General features: G+C 44.0%; 1 protein-coding gene across 10 annotated transcripts in view; it reads left to right on the top strand.

The window, feature by feature from the left end:
• The window catches only part of LOC137307128 (angiopoietin-1-like), a 226,557-nt gene that overhangs the window by 126,734 nt on the left and 83,466 nt on the right, over window positions 1–16,357 (top strand). For 3 of the 10 annotated variants that reach the window (XM_067976449.1, XM_067976458.1, XM_067976470.1), the window contains exons 2-4: window positions 3,356–3,511; window positions 5,106–5,227; window positions 9,836–10,065. In XM_067976449.1, coding sequence (XP_067832550.1) covers window positions 3,356–3,511; window positions 5,106–5,227; window positions 9,836–10,065 — 508 coding nt within the window. Of the gene's footprint in view, window positions 1–3,355; window positions 3,512–5,105; window positions 5,228–9,835; window positions 10,066–11,325; window positions 11,351–11,748; window positions 11,758–12,888; window positions 12,904–14,853; window positions 14,879–15,151; window positions 15,170–16,357 lie in introns of all 10 variants that reach the window. The other 7 variants (XM_067976496.1, XM_067976462.1, XM_067976515.1 and 4 more) reach the window with 7 other exon arrangements.

The raw sequence follows: 16,357 nt of genomic DNA on the forward strand, positions 1-16,357 counted from the left end.
CCAATTGTTCGTTTCAATTAGGCTCCATAGAAAAGAATCAAAGGTGTCAATAAAATAAAGGTTGGTGTAGGATTATTGCTTATTTAATATATTTAATAAATACTTACGGACATCTTGTGGCATTGCTCGTGGTGCAGAATGTGGAAAAAATTAGGACTTTGTTGTAAATGAACTTATTTTTTCTTGTGTCTCTTGGTACCTTATGTTGTGCTTCTTTCTTTCCCCGTTTATGGTTTTCTATTTTGTTCTTCCTTTCCTTTATTGAACCTCTCCTGAGTCCTCCATTTTGGCAGTTCAATTTATCTTGATTTGTCTTGTTGCTCATTTTTTAAAAAATTGTCCTCGGGTCTGAACTCTGGCCCACTATAAGAACTGCTGTAAGTGAAGAATTACCAAGGACTGGCACTGAGCGGGGGAGGGGGGGGAAATAAGGGCCGCAGACTGGGTGGGGGAGGGGGGAAATAAGGACCCCACACTGAGCAGGGAAGGTGAGGCAAATAATGGCCTCACACAGAGCAGGGGAGGGGAAACTAAGGGCCTCACACTGAACGGGGGAAGGGAAACTAGGGGCCTCACACTGAACGGGGGAGGGGCAATTAAGGACCCCACACTGAGCAGGAGAGGGGCAACTAAGGGCACCCACATTGAGCGGGGAGGGGAAAATAAGGGCCTCCACACTGAGCAGGGGAGGGGCAAAGAAGGGCTTCACACTGAGTGGGGGAAGGGCAAGGAAGGGCTCCACACTGAGTGGGGGAAGGGCAAGGAAGGGCTCCACACTGAGTGGGGGAAGGGCAAGGAAGGGCTCCACACTGAGTGGGGGAGGGGCAAGGAAGGGCTCCACACTGAGTGGGGGAGGGGCAAGGAAGGGCTCCACACTGAGTGGGGGAAGGGCAAGGAAGGGCTCCACACTGAGGGGGAGGGGGGCAAAGATGGGCCCCACACAGTGGGGGAGGGGCAGATAAGGGCCCCAAACTGAGCGAGGTGGAGGTGGAGGTGGGTGGGGGGTTGCTGCCAGAACCAGCTGACAAGAGGAGAGATGGCAGCCAGAGCTTGTGCTCAGTAGGGGGAGAGGGGACATTGAAAGCAGGTACTCAACAGGGAGTAGGAGCCCCTGGTCATTGGAGGTAGGAGCCCATTGAGAGTTGGTAATCAGCAGAGAACGGAATGCAGTGGGAGGCAGGGCTCAACAGGAGCTACCATTTTAGGGACAATCTAATGACACGGGAGCATGATGAGAAACTGAGGCTTCTCAGAGGGGTGGGAGTGGAGACAGGGAATGGGTTGGAGGCAGGGCTGGGGTGGGGTAGCAGTGATGTTGCCGGGCACTGAGATTGCGCTCGTGCAGGGCCTCCAAAAATATTGGTTAGACTCAAGAGAAGGAAGTGAGCTCCAAGGAAGAAGAACAACTCAAGCCCAAGGCTCCTGAGAGAGAGAGAGAGAGTAGGCTTTTCGGGGGCAAACGTGATGGGAGTTGCCTCCAACAGGGCAATGGGAACTTGATGGGTAAATTTAACCATTTTTTGTGAATTAGTAACAGATCTCCCATTGCTCATGGGTAGTTTGGAGCACAGTTGGAATGAGTACAGCTGCTAACCTCACTTGCTTCGGCCACTGTGCAGGTATTACTTGCATGGGGAAATGGGCTGAATAGGTTCATTGTTGTTGGAAGTTCCTCCAGATTGGCAGCTTGGGTCCTATTATAGTAACCTCTCCAGTTATCTCAAGGTCAGAAAGGGCAAGATGAACTAACTGGGATCCTCTTCTCTTTTTGTATATTGTTTAGTTGTGATTTGTTGATGTTTTGTACAAATTGCTCTCAACTTTTCTATAAATAGATGTCAGGCTTGTTATGTTACGAATGTTCTTTTTTTCCTGCTTAATATTGAGGACCAGTTGAGGAAACTGAAAGAAATCAGATATAAAACGGATCAGGGATCTGGTTGATCCATTGCGTGGCAGTTGCTGCTTCCTGATTGGGAACTGACAAAAGATCTGAGGAATTTGAATAGTTGGTTTTGTGTGGGTTGGTTGTTTCTGATTGGTAGCCTCTCTTCCCTATAATGACGTGAGTCAGCAGGGTTAAGAGATAGGGTTGGTTAAGTCAATGTTTCTTTCATGCTATGGACCCATTTAATGCGTGAAGTGTATTGGGCACAAAGCTTTTAATTGTACGGTAAATTAGATTGTGCTAAAGATAACATTAGTGCAATAACATTTTGTCCACTTTGGATTTGATTGAAATATCGAATTCTTGAAGACTGGGCATGGGGTTTGGATGGAATTCTACATCCAGAATCACACATCCAATATGCTTACCTTTTTATTTAGTTTTCGATACTTGATAAACTGCATCCAGACATGTATACAATGATTCGCTCAGGATTCTTTTATTAACATACGGGTTTCTAATCTATATAACATTTAAATTAATTCTAAGTGAAATGGGACTCTTTGTAACGTTACCCTTTTTTCCTGCTCCCTGTAAGAAAGGACTTAGATTTCTATCACACCTTTCATCACTTCACAGCCAATGAAGTACCTTTGAGCGAAAAGTTGGGTGTCGAACTAGGAGCAAGACACCATTTTTAAATCAGTGTTGCTGTCCGTTCTGTGGTGAGAGGAGTTTACTATTATCTCATCTCATCTCAAAGTATTCTATTAGGTGTCAGCTGTGGCTCAGTGGGTAGCACCTTTGAATCTGATGGTTCTGGGTTCACGTCCCACTCTAGAGACTTGAGCCCATAATCCAGACTAACACACCCAGTGGAGTATTGAGGGAGTGTCGGAGGTGCTGTTTTTTGAATGAGATGTTAAACTGAGGCCCTGTCTGCCCTCTCAGGTGGACATAAAAGATCCCATGGTACTATTTTGAAGAAGAGCAGGGGAGTTCTTCCTGGTGTCCTGACTAATATATATCCCTCAACCAACATCACTAAAAAGCAGATTATCTCATTATTGTTTGTGGGAGCTTGCTGTGCGCAAATTGGCTGCCGCATTTCCTACATTACAACAGTGACTACAGTTCAAATGAACTTCATTGGCTGTAAAGTGCTTTGGGACATCTTGAGGTCATGAAAGGTGCGATATCAATGTAACTCCTTTCTTACAGATAGTGGGACAAAGGGTAAAGTTACGAAGAGTGTCATTTCACTTAAAATTAATTTAAATGTTATATAGATTAGAAACCCTTATGTAAATAAAAGAATCATGAGTGATTGATTGGCTAATCATTTACCCCTTGTTGCTGTTTGATGCGCTATAATCACACTGGATTGATTTCAGGAAGCAGATGACTCCTGGCTCCTTCAGATCAATGGTTCAGATTTTTAATCGTTTTCAAATGACTTTGTTGCAGCTGGAAAACTACATCCAGGAGAACATGAAGGCGGAAATGGTTCAGATGCAGCAGAATGCCGTTCAGAACCATACAGCCACCATGCTGGAGATTGGCACCAGTCTGTTGAGTCAGTCGGCTGAACAGACACGTAGACTCACAGATGTTGAGACGCAGGTACGTCCTGTTGGGGGTGGGGGGTGGGGGGTGAAGTGGGGGAGGGGGTGAAGTGGGGGAGGGGGGAAGGGGTTTTTCTTCAGCAAGCTGCACAGCGAACGGTTTCACACTTAAACTAGCCCAAAATAACACACAGCCTTAAACAGCTTGTTCCAAGTTAAATAAGAACCTTTCAAATAAATTCATTGGCAGTGCTCGCACAAGACTGAGTGATTCTTGTAAATATGTCTCTAGTATCTTTATCTGGTTACGGCATGTTGTAAGAATTTTGTTTAAATTGGTTTGCAAGAGTGAACCACCCCTTGGCACGGAAACAAAGCTGAAGGAAATGTCAATAAATAGTTTAAGATCGTGGCGATTCCGAAGCCCTTTCTGAAGAGATTGGACGATTTTCACAGTCTTTGTGTTAGCGCCTGTTACTCGTCACTTTTAGTCACTCGTTTCTAAGTTCCTTTTTCAGGGTTGGGGGGTTAGTGGGGGGGAGTTGAATGTTGAAGGTGAAAAGCATTCAGCTGAGTTATTCCATCAATCTAAATGCTCTTGTTTTAAGATTGTGCCCCCTTGTTCTGGATTCCCCCAGAATTTAGGTTAAAATGACCCCATTTACGTTTTTGTTTTGATGAATTGTAAGGTGATCTAAATGGCTCAAGGAGTGTATTGGAATGAGGAAAAGAGAGCAACCTGTTGGACACACCACGCAGACACACATCCCACACACAGACACATACACACAGCTGCATTCACACCCCACAAGTACATCCCACAAATACACCACACACACACACACACACACACACACACAGACACACACACACACACACACACACACAGACATACTTTGAATACTTCTTCAATATTTGTATCAACGTAGAGTCCCCCTTTTTTGTTGGAATTCTGTGACTTTGTATGGTTTGAAACTCTCCATTGCAGGATTACCATTCCATAGTGATTGGCCAGTCACCTGGGAGTAGCTCACTCAGGCAGCCATTCTTCCTGTGTGAGCCTCGAATGTGAGCACTGGTTGGCCGTTCCCCCATCAGGGACTGGGAGAAATACAACCAAACCTGAAACTGTCCTCGCCCGATGTTGCCACAGATACCCTTTCCAGCAAGGGGTCACTGGATAACAACCAAGAGTAGGACCCCTAACCCTGGGGCACTGAGATTAACCACTGTGTCAGGTCTGTCACGCTGGTTGAGATCTTTGTTGGGTAAGAGTACTGAGGGATATGGAGCAAAGGCGGATAAATGGAGTTAGATCAGCCATGATCTAATTGAATGGTGGAACAGGCTCAAGGGGCTGAATGGCCGACTCCTGTTCCTAGCGATCAGCTCAACACAGACCGGGAATCAAATCTGTCACCTTCCTGGTCCATACGATGTGTACTATACTGGGTAGCATACTTACCAATCATGATTGCTTTCCAGGTCCATGAGGGGAAAGAAATAATTAAAATATTTGAGATCTGGCTGTGTTCTTTATCATTGCTTTTGTTTAATAATTACTTTAATCTGTCTCTGTAAATTAGTTTGTGATGTTTATTGAGGAAAAAAATATATTTCAAGACAATAATGATTTAAAAATGTATGCTTAGGTCTTGAATCAAACCTCAAGACTCGAAATCCAGCTTTTGGAAAATTCCTTGTTTACGAACAAACTGGAGAAACAGTTGCTTCTTCAGACCAATGAGATATACAGACTGCATGACAAGAACCGGTAGGTGTTCTCCATCTACTGCATCAACCACAAAAACTACTGTGGCTCAAAACAGGAGAGACTGTTGAGCTTCAGAAGGTCTGACTCCTGAAACTAAGGGGGTGAAATGCACCCTGGGCTGTAGGGCAGGACGGGCCAGAGCGAATCGGCCGCCCAGCTGATGGAAAAGAAAATCGGGCGGAGTATGAAACAGCCGGCCGATTCGCTCTCGCCCATTTTGCACCACTGCCTAGGACAAATTCCACCCCCTCAGGCATCCCCTTGGGATTTGTGTTCATTTCCTCTGTGTAAATCCCTCGTCTTTTTTAGTGGACATTGTTTAGTTGCGGTTGTACAGATCAGGTTGCTAATTGTTGTGAGTATAGGTGTACCAGGTAGAATAGCCATAGTAAGGCTTTTCTTAATATAAAATATATCTGTCCACATATAGAAGACTCAATCTGCAATAGCTGTAAAAGTACAAGGTCGGGCCTGGAGTATAGTAGACATTACCTCATTAACCTTCTGGGAGAAGAGAAAAAGAAAGAACTTCCATTTACTATAGCGCCCTTCACCATCTCCAGACGTCGCAAAGCACTTCACAGTTAATGAAGTACTTTTGAATTTTAGCCACTGTTGTAATGTAGGAAACGCAGCAGCCAATTTGCGCACAGCAAGGTCCCACAAACAGCAATGAGATAATGACCAGATAATCTGATTCAATGGTGTTGGTTGAGGGATAAATATTGGCCAGGACACTGGGGAGAACTCTCCTACTCTTCAAATAGTGCGGTGGGATCTTTCACGTCCACCTGAGAGGGCAGACAGGGCTTTGGTTTAATGTCACCTCTGACAGTACAGCTCTACTGGCACTGGAGTGTCAGCCTAGATTTTGTGCCCACATCTCTGGAGTGGGACATGAACCCACAACTTTCTGTCTCAGAGGCAAGAGTGCTGCCCACTGAGCCAAGATAAGAAATATAGTAGGTGGACAGTAAGTCAGTCAAGAAAATGTAAGGTATGACTAGAGTGTAAGTTCCTTTTGTACAGGACATCAGAAGAGATGAGATGTTGAAAGCTACAGAGAATATTAATGAGCGCTGGCTCAGTGGGAATGACCAGAGTATAATAAAAACAACCTGAGACATTATTGGGCATGAGCTGGGCGTGAGGTAATTCCCACTGGTCACGGGTAAGGGGAGGGTCTGTTTCGGGAAATGTTTCTGTCCCCCGCACCCCTCGACTTTGCCCTGAGTTAAAAACGGCCCGTGGTTATAGTTTTAGTACAATCTCTGATCATTTTCAAGAGTTGAAAAGTAGAATGAAATTGGTTAAAATGAATCATGTTACGCTGTTGTCTTTATGTTGACCTATTGTAGATAGTGATCCTGGGTAATGGATGTGGAGATGCCGGTGATGGACTGGGGTGGAATAATGTAAGGAATCTTACAACACCAGGTTATAATCCAACAATTTTATTTTAAACCAAAGTCATTTGAGAGGACTGGGGACGAGCGGACCAGCTTTGGGCTGAAAGTTCACTGCAGTTCATCCTAACCTGATTGCTAAAGAGAAATTATTTTATTCTGTGGAGATTCAGTTCAAAATGACAAAACATGTCCGTCACTTGCGGTGTAGCTCCTCTGAGCAACCCTGGCCTGTTAAGTACCTTTGCTGGTATATTTAAGGGGAAGCTAGATAAATATGTGAGGGAGAAAGTAATAGAAGGATATGCTGATAGGGTGAGATGAAGTAGGGTGAGAGGAGCATAAATACCGGCATAAACCTGTTTCTGCCCTGTATATTCTATGTAATTTGTTTCTTTGGCAGGGGAAGCTCGTTTTCTTCCATTGAAGCACAAATTCTACCATTTGAAAGTAAAAGAAAAATAGATGTGGGCTGAACGGTTTGAAGGGAAAACTTTGGCCGGGACTTGAAGCAGCTTATATTTCTAAAACCCACGTACATAACTCACGCACCGTTTGACACCATCAATCAATCTGTGTTTTAAGCACTTTGTAAAGCGCAACAACAGAAAAATATCTGGCAGCAGTGCTAAAATATTTCTCCTCGCTCTGCGAGCATCATCTGGTTACTTCTGTCTTAAATACTTGGGGCCGGGAGATTTCCTCGGACCTGCTCCAGCTCCGAAGTCGTAACCTCACCGTAAGTGCGGTGGGAAATCCGGTTAGAAGTTAGGGCAGGAGATCCCCAGCCCTAGGTGTGTTGGTCGACCTGCTGTAAAGCCCCTATGGTCCATTGTTCCTGTCACGGTGAATGGGTGGGGATGGGAAGCAGGAGCAGAGTTTTGTCGCATTCTGAGTTCAACAGAGGAGAAAAACGCTTATGAAACATTACCTTCTGATAATTCCCAGTTTGAAAGATTACCCGTTTAGTTTTCTCAAGAAGGGAAATATGATATTTCTCAATTAAAGTTGGTTCATATCCAAGATCATTTAAGCCAGTTTGGGCATTATTTTGACAGAGGAGAGGTATGCTTACCAAAGTAATTTATAAACTCTGAATTGATATCAACTTTAAGTCGCATTGATGCTGCGATATTTGATGTAGCTCAGGACCTGTTTTTTATTTTCATTCTTAGTTTTCTTTATTTCGAATGATATATATGGCGAAAACAAAAAAAAATGGAGTAACTGAGCCTTTAATAGATTCCCTGCATTTAAAGGCGCATCTGCCAAAAAAAAATCTGACTAATTTTTTTCTTTTGTTTGGAGAGGGAAAAGAACGAGAGAAGTTGATTGTCAAATGTTGTGTTGATATCACGTACAAAAAATGTAATGTTTCAGTGTGATGCGTGTTACTGTGTTAAGTACGTGTTTGTTTACAGATAAAGTAAACATGACTTATTTTGCATGTTTATAGATGTGAACATTATAATCCTTCAATAGAATATCTTTTCCCTCGAAAGCTGACAATGTTGACTTACAAAATTGTTTCGCAGTGTAGCCTAGAACAGATTTAAAGAATATTTTTTGGAAGTACTACAACGGTATTGGCAATTATTTTCTTCAAATTCTTTTTAGGTTTTATTTTTTGTTTTTAAACGATTCAGCTTCTTCAGGCTGTCATGGCATTTCTGCCTCTCATTATAGGCTTCCGATGTGTAACCAGTGCAGGCCTCTCATTACGGGTTATGAGATATTATAACGTATGGTTAGGTAGGCCTGATATTGAAAATTATGACAGAGAATTGACTCAGTCATGAGGGAATAATAAAAACTAATAATTCAAGAGAGACTTCTTTACCCAGAGAGTGGTTAGAATGTGGAACTTGCTATCACAAGGGGTAATTGAGACGAATAGTATAGATGCATTTAAGGGGAAGCTGGATAAACACGAGGGAGAAAGGAATAGAAAGATATGCTGATAGAGTTAGATGAAGTAGGGAAGAAGGGGACTCGAGTGGAGCATAAATGCTGGCATAGACCAGTTGGGCCGAATGGCCTGTTTCTGTGCTGTACATTCTATGTAATTCTATGAATAACTTTGTGCTTTAAGCAGCTATCTCATGGCATAAGCTGCTCAGAGATATACTACAGCAACAGTGTGTGCTTTGGACTAAACTGTTTGCCAAGTCAAATTTGGCTAAGCTTTCTTGCTCAGCACATCTTTAGGAATATTCTCTTGTCGTTGTTGTCTGTTGTGTATTTCTGCTGAATCATCTTGGGTTGCGTGAGGTGTGCAGGATGAATCTCCAAATTACTGATTGTCAATGGCTGCCTCGCCCCTTATCCTACTGGTTAAAGATTAACCTTTTGTAAATGCAACAACAGGATCCAGGATGGCGGTGGGTAACCTATCCACTTGGATGAGACAAACCAACAATTTATAATGGCCACAACCTTTCAAATGAGCAGGAAAAGCTCTAGGGGTAGCGCCAATAACTGAGGGCATCGGAGCAGTGGATTCAACAGATGTATGTAAAAAAAAAAGGGTGATGTTAATCGGGAGACAAGGATTTGACCAATCAGTCTGTGTGCTGGTGCAGTGAGCAGAGGATCACAGGGGTATCGTGTGGACAATATACAAACAAGTACGTTTATAACCTTGGAGCAACAAATTGTCTGTTGACGTGTGAGCTGCTGGTTGGCTAATCCAGGGTTACCTGTATTAATGGGACAGGCCAACCGCATGTTAACCCTTCAGGTTAGACTGCAGCGAGATTCTTCAGTGTATACAGAGAGTCTGCTTCACTCTAGGCACTGGAACGAAGAGAGTTTGGGATAGATTTTCAATCCAAGCGGACTTTAGTTGTCGGCCAGATAGTCCCGACGGAAGGCCTGGGCCGTTTTGAGAGCCGGGCCACGTTAGCATTCGGCCGGTGGACTCCACAACCACCCCGGGGCAACCCCGCAGGATCTGAGCCAGAAGAAGACAGGGCCATGAGGGGCAGGGGCTCCAGTGAAGTCAGTGGAGAGTAAAATGGGGCGGGGATGTGAAATGGCGGCCGACCCAATCCAGTCAGTCTCCCGCCGCGCGGGTTCAATTAAAATGACCCCCACCCCCCGCCCCACCCTCTAGCTGTTGATCTGAATTAGTTGTGTGGAAATTTAAATCTGAACATACTGAACGCAGAGATTTGCTGTGGTTTCCCTTCTCCCCCCTTAGCTTTCTGGAGCAGAAACTTCTGGAAATGGAAGGCCGGCATAAGGAAGAGATAGAGACACTTAGGCACGAGAAGATCAGCCTCCAGGACCTGGTGCTGCGCCAGAGCCGAGTTATCGATGAGCTGGAGATCCGGCTGAACCGAGCCACGGTGAATAACACCAGCCTGCAGCAACAACAGCGCCAGCTGACGGAGACCGTGCATAATCTCCTCAACCTGGTCTCGCAAGGAGGTGAGAGATGGGTCTAAATAATAGTTATAATAATGAAAAAAGCAAGTGGTTCTCCAAAGAAAGGATCAGGCTCAGAGCTTACTCTGAAGAGATTGTTGGGGAGGGGGGTACGGGGAGGGAGGCAAACTTTCAACTTCTCCGCCTGCGTGGTAATCTGACCCACTTGTCCATTGTAAAACTTGCCCGATTTTCAAACCGATGACTTCAGTAGGATGAAAATCAGATGAAAATGATCCGCTATTTCTGGAAACTACTTTCTATTCCCTTCCTTCCGTGCGAACGCTCGAAAGCTCACGCCATTCCCAGCCGAGAGACAAAGCCAGTTGACTTGCTTGGAGACCTCTGCCAATTCAAATCTACAGCCCGTGCCCAGGGAACAAGCAAGCGCGCGGTCGTTTTACGTCTCTGTGGAGCAGAACTTGTCCTCCTCTTGGAGCGTCTCTTTGATGTGGAGAAACATGACACTATCCCCTCTACGCTGAATATTAAGGTAAACTCCAAAAGAAACAAGAAAGCACGTGGGAAGCATTTTGTGGTATTATTCTACTGATGTTCCTCATTCATCTGGCATTTATACAGTGCCTTTTGTGACCTCAGGCCGTCCCAAAGTGTTTTACAGCCAACGAAGTACTTTTGAATTCTAGTTGCTATTGTAATGTAGGAAACACAGCAGCCAATTTGTGGACAGCAAGGCCCCATAAACAGAAATGAGATAAATGACCAGATAATCAGTTTTATTGATGTTGGTTGAGGGATAAATATTGGCCAGGACACCGGGGAGAACTCCCCTGGTCTTCTTCGAATACTGCCATGGGATCTTTTACATCCACCTGGGAGGGTAGACGAGGTCTTGGTTTAACGTCTCAGCCGAAAGACGGCACCTCCGATAGTGCAGCACTCCCTCGGTACTGCACTGGGAGTGTCAGCCTAGATTATGTGCTCACGTCTCTGGAATGGGGTTTGAACCCACAACCTTCTGACTCAGAGGTGAGAGTGTTACCATGTTTAGCTAGCTGGAAGATCAGCATTTTGTGCGTATGTAGAATCTGTTGACGGGATTTCGTTGAACTGACTGTTCAGCTGAGGCGTTGTATTGAGAGTGGGGCGGAACATGTCAGTATGGAGGATTCTTTTATCAAGGTCAGCTGAAATTGCAGACGCTGTGGCTCAGTGGTAGCATTCTTGACTCTCAATTAGAAGGTCATGGTTTAAAGTCCCACTCCAGAGGCTTGAGTACAAAATCTAGGTTGGCACTCCCAGTGCAGTGCTGAGGGAGTGCTGCCCTGTTGGAGGTGCTGTATTTTGAATCAGATGTTAAACCAAGGCCCTGACTGCCCTCTCAGGTGGATGCAAAAGATCCCATGGGACCATTTGAAGAAGAGCAGGGGAGTTCTCCCCGGTGTCCTAATCCTTAACCAACATCACTAAAATGGATGTTCTGGCCATTTATCACATTGCTGTTTGTGGGAGCTTGCTGTGCACAAATTGGCTGCTGTGTTTCCGACATTACAACACTTCAAAAGTAATTCATTGGCTGGAAAGCTTTGGGATGTCCTGAGGTTGTGAAAGGCGCTGTAGAAATGCAAGTCTTTCTTTTTTTGTGGCCTTCAGCGGTGGAGATAAAGTGCTGGAGTGTATGCCCTCACTCACTGCCCCTTGGGTTTGAATGGGAAGCTGGAGCAGGGTCTCCCTGCTGCTGGGTGGGCATCAGATGGCAGGGTCTCTTTGGCCATTTTTTTTGACAATGTACGGTACAGCCTTGCATAGCTGACTTGTAATTCTGAAAAATAACTCCCAGGAAATTATTCTGACAGAGTGATTTTTATGATCGTTTTAAGCTGTCCAACTCCTCCTTCACCTCCTCCTCCTCTTCTTCTGATGATGGACTATCTCATTATGGTTGGAGCTGTCAATATGGGGAAAATGTTAGGACTGAAGTTTAGGATCAAGTAGGTTGCCAACTCGGGTTGGACGTATTTCTGGAGGTTTCATCACATGACCTCCTGCCTCCAACCACCCCGCCCCTACACCCCTGCCATTGGTTGCCCGACACGTCCATCGTCGCTCCCCCCCACCACCCCACCTTCCCGCGGCCAATTGGAAATGAACAGACTCTTAGTTACCCAATGAATGATTCTTGACTGTCAGTCAAACAGCCTTTCCTCCCATCTCCAATATTTTTATAACGAGTAAACAAGAATGTTCGAAGAAAATATTTTTAATAACATTTTTTTAATGCCCCTATGACTTTTCTCCCATGTTGCTCACAGCAGTGTCCTGGAGATTAGTCTCTATTTCCTGGAGACTCCAGGTCAATCCTGGAGGGTTGGCAACCCCTACATCAACGTGCGGCACAGAATTACAAACCATGTAAACACTATTTTGCCTCACTGGGTCAATCTTCTCTATCATCTACCACTTTACTGCTGCCCTAATGAGTAATTTCCAATCTGCAATCCGCACAGCCCATTAACATCCTCTCTGTGATCACAGTCTTGTTTTTGACGTGTTCTATAATACCTAGGGCATTTTGCTGTCCATCAGTTTTCAGTCCTGACGAAGGGTTTGTATCAGAAATGTTATCTTGCTTTACATTTCCAGCATTTGCTGTTTTAATTTAATTTTTTTCCTCCCTGTCTATCTTTCTAGAATGAGACAAATCAAAGGTAGGTGAATGTTTGAATCCAAGATGAACACCCAATGAGTGATGGTTGACTGCTTTCTGTGCCTCCTCACTGCATTCCTTGCTCTTATTACCTCAATCTAAAGGCTGAACCGAATTGGGTATTGCTTTAACAACAAAGTGTCTCCTTCACATTCCAGGGAATCTCCCCACTTGTGGGTTCAGTGAAGCTGACACGACCCAGAAAGCTTGCCTTTGATTTATTGGAGGGCCACGATCAAAGTGAGGGCTATAAGACACAGCTTGCATTGTAACCTGGGTGGCAGGTTTAGGGCATGGTTCTGGGCTGCACCGGTTTGTGAGTAACTCGAACTGCTCCCAACCCGCGGCTATCCCGTTGCAGCTTTTTGTCGGCCAGAGTCTTGACGACAGATAGAGCTGAGTCTCCCATGCATGACCACCTCCCACCTGCTCCGATTCCACCTTAAGGTCATCGAGTGATGTGTTGACCCTGAGGAGCACAGCTGGATGGTCTTAGGAATGTTTTCAAAGGTCTCATCGTTATAACTGTGCAATCACAGCAGCCGATCTGGGACCATGGTCAAAGTTTACCTGCAGGCCATCTAAGTTCTCCTGTACTCGCAAGAACATCCAAAGATAAACATGCTAAAAGGCCATTCAGTCCACCAGCACTTAACTAGCAGTTAAACTCCTCAACTCCCTCCCCCCACCCAGTAATTCTAAATCACGAGGAGGCAACAAAATAGAGAGAAAATCTGTGGCCAATTTTAGACAATCTCTTGTGAAATTCTTCCCCAGCTCCCTTAGGCAATCAAACAACTTCAGGGAGGCTATGGTTATCCACGATGGATTAATAGGCAGACTATACACTGTAGAACTATACCCAGTTGGAAACAAAGTTCGTCAGGGGTATTAAGGATTACCGAACCAAAGCGGGTAGATGGAGTTAAGATACAGATCAGCCATGATCTAATTGAATGGCAGAATAGGCTTGAGGGGCTGAATGGTCTGCTTCACTTTGTATGTTCCTATCAGGCTGGTCCCCAGTCATTGACTTCTTACTCTGCTTTACTTCTGATAATCTTCAATAGACCTGTCTGTCAAAAATTGACCCATTTTAAAATTTACAATGTTCTCCACTTCCCCTGCTTCTCTGGATAGCCATGATTTAATCGCATGGTGAAACAGGCTCGAGGGGCTGGATGGCCCACTCCTGTTTCAATGCTCCTAGACTATTTCACATGTTTATCACCCAGTGTGTGGCGAAGTTATCTCTCAACTGTGTGTTCAACTATTCCTGCATTTCCATCAAAAGAGAAAATGCAAAAAATGGAAACTATGAAATTATTACAATATTTTTCTGAATAGTAAAAGAAGACAGACTTGCATTTATACAGCACTTTTCATGACTTCAGAACATCCCAAAGCGCTTTACAGCCAATTAAATACTTTTTGAAGTGTAGTCACTGTTGTAATGTAGGAAACGCAGCAGCCAGTTTGCACACAGCAAGATCCCACAACCAGTAATGAGATAAATGACCAATTAAACTGTTTTAGTAATGTTGATTGAGGAATAAATGTCGGCCAGGAATTTCTGCCTGTTTAACGCAATCATGCCCCAGTTTTAAATCATTACGAACTGTTCATGGGCTATTATGGAATACTAGGTAACACCTCGGTCTCACTAATCACATGCGTGCGGCTTACCAACTTTCATCATTTTCTTTCCCACATCTTATTGGAGGTAAATTTCTTTGCGACATGCAGGACTTCTCAGTGACACAGGACTTAAAGGAGATTTTACACAAAAAATCTGCCGTACAAAATGAGCTCAAGAAGTGAAAAGAAGTTTGATGTATCATTGATAATAAAAACAGAAAATGCTGGAAGTACTCAGCAGGTCAGGCAACATCTGTGGAGAGAGAAACAGAGTTAACGTTTCAAGTAGATGACCTTTCATCAGATGTATCATTGTCTGCCTCTGTCCAGAGGAATCTGGAAGTTTGCTTTTTGAAATCCCGAACTGCTGTGCTAGGATATAAAAGGGAGGCATCTAGAAGAGATAGAGTAGAGGAAGTATTTTCTTCTTTATAACTTTCGCTCCCTTCAGCATCGAGGTAGGACACCTACCTACCTTTATAAAGCTTGCTCTCTCCAACAATAAGATGGGTAGATCGTCCTAACTAACTTTATAAAGATGCTCACTCCAACAATAAGATGGGTAGATCATCCTAACTAAATTTATAAAGCTTGCTCTCTCCAGCAATGATATGAGAAGGCAGTTCCACTTATTCAGAGCCTTATTCTAATTTGTGGAGAGGAATTTTTTTGAAAAGGTTGCAAAACGTTGGGGCATTTCTTTATTGCTTAGATATTTGAAGCCAAACTGTATGCTGTAAAGGGAATTATTTTTGTATTTGTTCTAGGATGTCCCTCACAGAGACCGTTCCCTGCTCCATGGTTGATCTATAGACCAACATCACTAAAATAAAACAGATTATCAGGTCATTATCACGTTGCTGTTTGTGGGACCTTGCTGTGTGCAAATTGGCTGCCATGTTTCTCACATTACAACAGTGACCACACTTCAGAAATGCTTCATTGGCTGTAAAGTGCTTTAGGACGACCTGAGGTCGTGAAAGGCACTCTAGTAATGTAAGTTCTTTCTTTAGATAATCATTGCATACTAATTCTGTTTTTCCCCCTTAAATTACAGCTTAATGGATCGATGATGGTGTTGTTCATATCATAAATGCTGCAGCTAGAGCCATTCCCCATCTCAGTGTAGTCATGTGCTGTGTGATTGATGCTGGCCATTGAGAAATGAAGCTTGGTGGAGCAGCTAATGTTGGAGGAACCATTTTATTTTAACAAATTCTCATTAAATAACATCACTCGATATCAGAGTAGAGCTGCCAGCACTGTAATAACAACAGGAAGTTCAGTACATGGTGATGACTAGAATGTGGAAGAGGTACAGAATGTGCAGTCTTTAGATTTCATTGGTGTGATGAAGTGTGATTAGAAAAAGAAACATTCCTACCACACTTGCCATAGCAATGTCCTTGGCCAATGAGCGCCAAAGTCAACAGCAGTGTTCATGTGTATATTTAAAATCATATGTTATTTAAAATAACAGAAGATACAAAGGTCCTATGTTGTATCGATATGGGCCAAATGTTGAGGAGAAAAACCACAAATTCAGTAAAGGAACATATGTAAGATACATACAAAGCAGGAGACATGGGGAAGGGAGAGATGTGGGAATTGCAGGAAGAGGAAGATGGAAAGATTAAGAAACAGAATCGGAGGCAAAAGGAGGGGTACAGAGATGACAATGAGAGAAGGTGTATGGGCCACACGGAGAAAGAAACACAAGAACATAAAAACATAAGAAATAGGAGCAGGAGTAGGCCATACGGCCCCTTGAGCCTGCTTCACCATTCAGTCAGATCATGGCAGGTCTTCTACCTCAACTCCACTTTCCTGCCCGATCCCCATATCCCTTGATTCCCTTAGTGTCCAAAAATCTATCAATCTCAGTCTTAAATATACAACCGAGCATCCACAGCCCTCTGGGGTAGAGAATTCCAAAGATTCACAACTCTCTGAGTGAAAACATTTCTCCTCATCTCGATCCCAAATGGC

The sequence above is a fragment of the Heptranchias perlo genome, chromosome 3 (assembly GCF_035084215.1).
Source record: "Heptranchias perlo isolate sHepPer1 chromosome 3, sHepPer1.hap1, whole genome shotgun sequence".
Lineage (NCBI taxonomy): Eukaryota > Metazoa > Chordata > Chondrichthyes > Hexanchiformes > Hexanchidae > Heptranchias > Heptranchias perlo.